An 8,078-nucleotide genomic window follows, 5' to 3' on the forward strand; every position below is an offset into this window, starting at 1 on the left:
TACGAAAAGCTGACTTAATTAAATCGAATAAAGAACAGCAAGAATCACAGGAAGAAAATGTAAAACCTCAGTTTTTTCAGTTTCGAAGTAACCAGATAAAATATTAAGTAACGATAGAAAAGGCAGTGTAAGTATCAGATGGTAGCGTCTGATGTATGGCTCACACCCATTTGCATAACTGAAACATGCTTCTGTTTTCCAATAAGGGTCATTGCACATCAAATCGATCATTTTTTGACTTCAAAGTTAGGAATTTTTTTCAGTGGCATATCATATAATTTACGTGAATTGCTCATTTCATGAAAATGGAATTCAGAAACTATTTTTGTAATAGAGTTGCTCCTTTGAAGGTTTAATGTGTAAGATTTAACATATCTAAATGACATTTCGTTCGCAATAAAGAATCAATACTTTCTGATGTTGGAAATTATAAACACATGTCTGTTAATTCTGAAAATTTTACTTCCAACTGATTTTCAAATAATTTTCAAATATTGAATCCGCCTTAAACGTATGTAAGTACATGTCTGACAATCGTCTAAAGATGGAATTTCCTTAGCCGTACAGCCGTGACTTACGCGGCTGCGTCTGAAATCCGCAGTCTGAGTCTTAAATCCGAATTGTATGGCTGACATTGATCGCCTGTTTGCACCACTCTCATAGCAACACCAGCTGATACACGCGTCCGACGCTTGTGTTGATACACATAGCACAGACGACTATGCTAATGTCATTGACAGCAATGCTGCTACTTTCCGACAAACGAGTTTTCAGTGTTGCGTTGTGTGTTTAGATACTACTGTTTAGATAATGATTTCAATAAACAACTGCATAATGTGAACCTTTTTTAGCGTTTATTCACAAAACAGTTGTAATATAATAATAACCATATAATAATATGATAATAATAATAATAATAATAACATAATGGTGTGATATTGACTGAAATGCCGCAGATCAATAAAATATTAGTTATAATGAATCCAAACCAATGGCTTTAAAATTACAGTACTCACAGATTATTAGAAAAGATAGAACAGATTAAAGAAAATTATGCTGATGAAATAAAATAAATAAAGGAGATAATAAAACATAAAATAATATAAAAGGATATAAAGTAATATATGATCATATAAATGAAGTAAAACAAAATAATGAACCAACCAATTTACAAATAGAAACTTCTTAGAATAGAAGCTTAGAATAGAATAGAAGCTTATAAGGAACTTTATGTCTAATTACATTATAAACAGTTTACGGTATTATCGCTACTCGTATAACATCTTTAATTTCATCATTAAAAGAAATATGTTTACTGAAGTTGATCCAGAATGTCAGTAGGCGCCACTTTCTAACCACCAGTATGTATCCAAGTTTTGCCTATGGTTATATTGTCCCAGTCTGGAATTTGGTAATTAATAGTGTAAATTTACTCAGTAATACTGTGTTGTATATCAAATTTTTTTATCTTTCTTATTTCGTTTTTGATTACATGATGTCAATGGATCAAACATCTAAATTCGCGTCTAATATATTGTTCGAAATGCAATGCTCGAAAGGATGTAGCTGTAAAGATCATTTGCCACATGAAAAGGTTAACAGATAACCTGCGTTATCCGGAAGGATAGCGGAGGCCCTTCGCGGTCCCCCCAAAAAGATCTGATAAGTCCCGCCGGAAGGCGACAGTGCCTTTATATATGTGTATTTATATATGTGTTCTATCCTTGTTTACGGGAGTGTTAAACGTGTCTCCTTTCATACTACAAAAAAAAATTTTGTTTTACGTGGAGGAAATCTTCATAGACGCCTTACTACCCTAAGTGTAGGTGGGCAGAAGGTAGTGCCGGATTCTTACTGGCTAAAACTTCCACGAACGGGACAGTGCACCAGTGCGAGTGGATCGCCGGACCCCTGTGTGCTGAACACCAAGCACCTTTAACCAAGTATTCCCAGAAAGTATACCCAGAACACACGCAAGGGAGGGGCTGGCTGCTTGCCTGTATTATATTACTTTTAAGAGAAATTTTGGTTTTTCCGTCCCCTTTTTGGAAATGTCCTTTATACCGAGGATTCGAACTCGCCATGCGTCGTCTTCAGATCTGGGCCTTAACGAGCGTAGCTGGTTGTCCCGCCGAGCTTCTAGCTGATTGGAATGCATTTGATTCTTATTGTGGCAATGTATAGCAGGAAGTATTCTAATTAACCTCTTGAAGGAGATGTATATTTTTCATAGCCCCCTCAAAATACAAGGAGCGAACGTAAATAATTCCCTCAATTAAAAGTATTATTATTAAATCTATTATAAAGCTCTTAATATATTTTTGCCGCTATTATATTTCTTGTAGTAAGAGTAGTGTTGAGAGGCAAGGAGAGGATGCTGAGTGCCCTGGAAGTTCGTCAAGAAGTTTATTTAAATAATTATTATAGCGCCTTAAAGTCTATTTTTTCTTTTTAAAAAACACATTTTTGTATACCCGCCAAAATTTTTAATTTCACACTATTTTCTGCCTCCTTGTTAATTCTGCACTCTGCTACAAGTAGTATACCAATAACTAATTTTTTCTACGTTAGTTTTACTCATATTGTTAAGAATGATAATAAAGCACGACTTGATCTTGTCTAATCTTTTTTTTCTCTCTTTCTTTCTACAAATTTAATTTTTTTTCCATCCAACTGGCGTCTACTGATTTTCAATTACAATTCAGATATCTACATACCCTTTTCACAGTGGTCAAATGTATTGCTTTTGAGTTCCGATTATATTATGACAGTTTAATTGGCGTGTAAACAATATCATTCTGTCATTAGGTGGTATTGACAAAATCCGCAATCATTTAGTTGCCAATGCAGTAAATCTACTACCACTAATCAGTGGTCTCAGTAACCGTTGGTATTCGGTCTTCTTTTTTCTCTTTACGTGACACCGGCTTCGGCGAACCTCATATGCATCTAAATCTTGTTTTAAATGCATTTAAATTTTCTTACTGGCTATTTTACTGGATATTCCTTAAAATTTTTTCTTTGTATGATATTTCCGATAATTATATCACATCATATCACATTATATCACAATCTCCAGGTATTTTTCCGCACTTTCATTTGCCCATTCCCTTTTCTCCTTCTCTTCTTCTTTCTTTCCCTCACTTTTTTATGAGTCTGGTCCCCCTATTTCTATTTCTAACGGCACGTGGTCCGACTCTGTTCTTTTTCCTACTTTCATGTCGATTATTTTTTTTGTCGCCACCTGATTGCCAATCTATTATTGAGTTTCCTCTCTCCCCGATATATGTCCACTCCTCCCCTTCTTAATCTCTTCCATTGATTATCATCCAGCCTCTCTCTTCCAGGTACTTCAACAGAGTTCTTCCTTCCATGTTTATCGTCATGTCTTTTGATCGCCTATTTTTTTCTTTCCCTAGAACCTCGTTTATCGGCCCTCCTTCTTCTCCCTCTTCCTGCGTTCCAATCAACGCAGATGATCATCACTTCCTCCTCTCTTCCGTCTACTCTTCCCTCTATTTCTTTCCATGTCCCTTTTGCGTCTTGATTATAAACCATCATTACCCTATACGTCTTATCATTGTATACTATTTTTCTTTCCACTATATTATCACTTATTTCTGTTTTCGCACGATCGCGGGGAGACACGACCTCGAAGAAGCGCGCCAACGGGAGTCGTAAATTCCCGTTACGATTTGCTAATCGACACCGCGAATCGTTCGATCCCTTATTTCTTTTGGGATAATAAGGGTAGTTAAATTAAAGATAACGCTGCTGCTAACAATAGTTTGACTGACAAACGTGTGGAAACAATGCAGCTAAAAAGTGCCGTTTTATGGTGGGTCCTTGAGTTTATTGAGGGTCTGGAAGGCTATCGGTGGGCCGCTGGCTGCTAGGTAGCGTCGGCTGGAATGCATGTTCCATGTGACGCAACATCCTTCCCCCGTTGAGAGGGCACCGATCAAGTTCTATATGTGGGTGTGTGATCCACCTCCTTTGATGTCAGTGATTGTCCGGACTCATCTTGAACTGATTGACATGGCAGGGGGACCAGTCGTTTGACGCCGCGGTCCAGGAGGCTCGATGATGTCTGCACAGTCGCTGTCCGTATTATGCCATCGGCTTCGGGATAGACCTTGACTACACGGCCCAAGGGCCAATGCATCGATGGAACGTTGTCTTCTCCGAGGAGGACGATTGTACCTTCTTGTATGTTGTGTCCACCCTTGGTCCATTTACTGTGGTTGTTCAATTGATTGAGGTACTCCTTATGCCAGCGTTTCCAAAAATGTTGTTTAAGTTTTTGGATATGCTGCCATCTGGAGAGCCGGTTGGATGGAGTGTCCCTGAAATCTCGCTCACGCACACTCATTAATGACTCGCCGATGAGGAAATGACCCGGAGTGAGGACGAGGAGATCCTTGGGATCAGTGGATATGGGTGTTAATAGTCGGGAGTTGAGAACTGCTTCGATTTCTATGACAAGTGTATTGAATTGCTCGAACGTAAACAACTCATTACCGACGATGCGTCTGAAGTGATATTTGAAGGACTTCACCGCTGCCTCCCATAGTCCCCCGAAATGTGGAGAATGAGGGGGTATGAAGTGCCATTCGATTTGCTTGTTGGCTAGGAAAGTAATTACCTTTTCGATGTGATCTTCCGATTTTAGCAATTCGTAGAGCTCCCTTAAATCGTTGTTTGCGCCGATGAAATTTGAGCCATTATCGGAATGGAGGGTCGAATAAAACCCTCGCCGTGCGATGAATCGACGAAGAGCGGCGATGAAGGATTCGCTCGTGAGATTTCCAACGAGTTCGATGTGCACCGCCTTGACTGCTAGGCATATGAAGATGGCTACATACACCTTGACCCGTCGACGGTTGCGATCTCGTTTCTCCTTGATTTAAAATGGCCCACAGTAATCGACGCCGACGTTTGTAAATGATCGAGATTCAGTTACTCGAGCCTCCGGCAGATTACCCATTATGTAATCTACTTGTGGTGGATGAGCACGAACGCAGCAGACGCAGTTTTTGATCGTATGCCATACCTGACTTCTGCCATCGATGGGCCAGTATCGCTGTCTCACTGCGTATAAAATCGCTTGTGTACCTGCATGCAGACTGACCTTGTGCTCGTTTTCGATGATCCGGGACGTTGTCGGAGATTTGGGTAGGATGATCGGGTGCTTATGTGTGAAAGCCATCGGTGCTTGACTCAGTCGGCTCCCGAGGCGCAATATTCCTGCCTTGTCTATAAACTGCTGAGTCGTTGGAGTTTCCTATTGACCGGCATATTTCGAGTCTTCCGGAGCGTGGATAGCTCTTCTGGAAAATGAATATGTTGGAATAACCGAATGAGTTTGTCATGGGAAATCCGTAATTCTTCTGCGCTTAGTGGTGACGATCGGTTTTGTGGTTGTCTCCACCGGAGACAGCGAGCGGCGATGCGGATTAACCTTGGCCACGATGAAAATCTGTCCAAGAGGCTGTTGTCGACAGGAGTTGTGGCGAGACAAGTTGCTGCTTTCTGTTCTGGTAAGTTGGCTAAACGTGTTGGACTCCACATCGGCCAACATTCTTCTGGTTGTTGCAGCCACCGTGGTCCAGTTTGCCACATGTTAGGCTGCAGGAAGTCTTCGGCTGATTGTCCTCGAGAAATCAGACCCGCCGGATTGTCATTGGTGGGAACATGACGCCAATCTGTGAAGCTAGTTTTGTTCTGTATCTCGGCTACGCGATTTGCGACGAAGGTTTTCAGTGTGTGAGGTGACGAATTGATCCACTGAAGAACAATGGTGGAATCCGTCCAATAAACTGTACGCTTTACCTCGATATGCAATGCTTGCCTTATGATTGCAATTAGTGACGTGAGTAGAAGAGCGCCACTCAGTTCAAGTCGTGGAATGGTTTGCGTTTTGAGCGGAGCTACCTTCGATTTCGCAGTGAGTAGTCGTGTCTGGATGTTTCCGTAATGATCGAGAGACCTCAGATAGACACAGACTCCGTATGCCCTTTCGCTGGCGTCACAAAAGCTGTGGAGCTCAATCTCGATGAGTGTTTTTATTATGGTCTTGCGTGGGAACTGTACCTCGTTGAGTAGTGATAGTTTGGTGTAGTAACGGTTCCACTCGGAATGCAAATCCGCTGGCAGGGCCTCGTCCCAGTCGACCTTTAGCGACCAGACTCGAAGTATAATCTTCGCTCGAACGATCACTGGTGCAAGCAATCCTAGTGGGTCGTAGATTCTGGCGATCACCGAGCTGATGGATCGCTCTGTAACCCAAGAGGTCTTGGCGTTAGCTTCGACCGAGTAGAGTATTGCGTCGTCCTTGGAATCCCAAAATATGCCGAGTGTTTTTAGGGTTTGATACTCAACTAATTGTAACCTTCGGCTTTTATCTTGTTCGGATATCCCTTGGAGGATGCTCTGGTCGTTGGAAGCCCATTCTCGAATGTTCAAACCGGCGGATTGGAGAAGTTCGGTTAGTTCCTTTCTGAGGGGCAGTACCTCTTCCTTCGTGTCCGCTCCGGTGAGGGCGTCATCGACGTAGAAGTCTCGTCGCAGAGCCGATGACGCTCGTGGAAATCGATGTCCTTCATCGTCTGCCAACTGCTTGAGACACCGTAGGGCCAAGTATGGAGCTGCCGATAACCCGAACGTCACGGTATTAAGTTGGTAGATTTCGATTTCCCCCTCCTTGTTACGCCAAACGATTTGTTGATATTGTCGGTCCTCTGGTCGCACCAGGAATTTCCTGTACATCTTCTCGATGTTCCCGGTGAGTACATACTGATGCAGACGGAATCTAAGCAGGATATTGAATAGATCCTCTTGTAACTTGGACCCTCTATAGAGTGTGTCGTTTAATGATACTCCGGTGCTGCTAGCCGCGGATCCGTCGAACACGACTCGGCGTTTCGTTGTTTCGCTCGCTGCCTTGATCACGGCGTGGTGTGGTAGATAATACCCGCCTTCGTCGGTGTTGTCGGGACTGATTTTTGACATGTGTCCTCGATCTAGATAATCTTGGATTACCGCTCGATAATCGGCTTCAAAGCGTCTGTCGCGCTGGAATCGGCGGTTGAGGGATGCGAGTCGTTTCATTGCCAATGCTTTGGATGATCCGAGCGACGGGATCTTTTCGCTGAACGGGAGAGCGACGATGTATCGTCCTTCGCTGGTGCGTCGGGTGTGAGCTCTGAAATGATCTTCGCATCGTCGCTCTGCTTCTGAGATGTGTTTGATTAGGGGTCCTTCGTCGATTTCCCAGAACCGCGTAAGGTCTACTTGCAGAGCCGTCGTGGATGCGTGAAAAGTGTTTGTCGCGGTTGAGGAAGTTGGACTCCCCCCGATTACCCAGCCGAATAGTGTTTTTGCGAGCGCAGTTCCGGTTCGTCCGGTCGCGTCAGGTTGATTTGTCCGACGTACATCGACGAAAGAGTTGTGCCCGAGCTTAATAAGACATCGATCGGGGAAGGCACATGAAATCGGGGATCGGCTAGCTTGATATTCCTGGATACGTCAAGCGCCGAACGATCGATGGGCTGACTTGAGATCAGGTGCGTTATGGCTGGAATGACGAGAAATGCCAATGTGCATTCGTACTTGCCGTCAATGGAGGTAATCGTCGCCCTTATGAGTCGCCTTGATGTCGTCGTCAATGTATCGAGAGCTCCAATTGGGACCGAACACTTCCTTTGCCTTATTCCGAGGATGTTTGCAAGCCTTTCTGTGATGAAGTTCATGCTGGATCCGGTGTCGAGGAGCGCACGGCACTGGATCGGTTGCTGTTTGTTGGTTAGTATGTGGACTTGGGCTGTAGTCACTATGTCATTATGCAATTCCTCGGAAGCTGCTGGTCGGGTATCTTCGGTCCTTGTCGGAGTTCTGGATTTTTGGCGTCATTGCTTACGCGTATGTGTCCATTTCGGTCTGTCGGATGAACTGGTGGGCGAGTTCGTCCGGGTTGCCCCAGAATTGTGTTTCTTCGCGGTTTTCCGCTTACCTGTAGGTGACGGGGGCGATGCTGTTCTCCTGCTTGACGAGGAGGGACTTCGGCTCGAGGTGGAGGA

At 43.5% G+C, this 8,078-nt stretch overlaps 1 protein-coding gene and 1 pseudogene across 1 annotated transcript; both read right to left on the minus strand.

The window, feature by feature from the left end:
* Nucleotides 1-1,651: 1,651 nt before the first annotated feature.
* On the minus strand, nt 1,652-1,766 carry LOC117160415 (U6atac minor spliceosomal RNA; annotated as a pseudogene).
* Nucleotides 1,767-3,961: 2,195 nt separating this feature from the next.
* LOC143304052 (uncharacterized) lies at nt 3,962-7,011 on the minus strand. Its single transcript, XM_076626385.1, has 3 exons — nt 5,462-7,011; nt 4,367-4,688; nt 3,962-4,267 (listed from the first exon to the last, which is right to left on the minus strand). The coding sequence occupies exons 1-3, from the start codon at nt 7,009-7,011 to the stop codon at nt 3,962-3,964; spliced, it is 2,178 nt and encodes a 725-aa protein (XP_076482500.1).
* Nucleotides 7,012-8,078: the final 1,067 nt, after the last annotated feature.

The sequence above is a fragment of the Bombus vancouverensis genome, chromosome 18, assembly GCF_051014615.1.
Source record: "Bombus vancouverensis nearcticus chromosome 18, iyBomVanc1_principal, whole genome shotgun sequence".
Taxonomy (NCBI): Eukaryota; Metazoa; Arthropoda; class Insecta; order Hymenoptera; family Apidae; genus Bombus; species Bombus vancouverensis.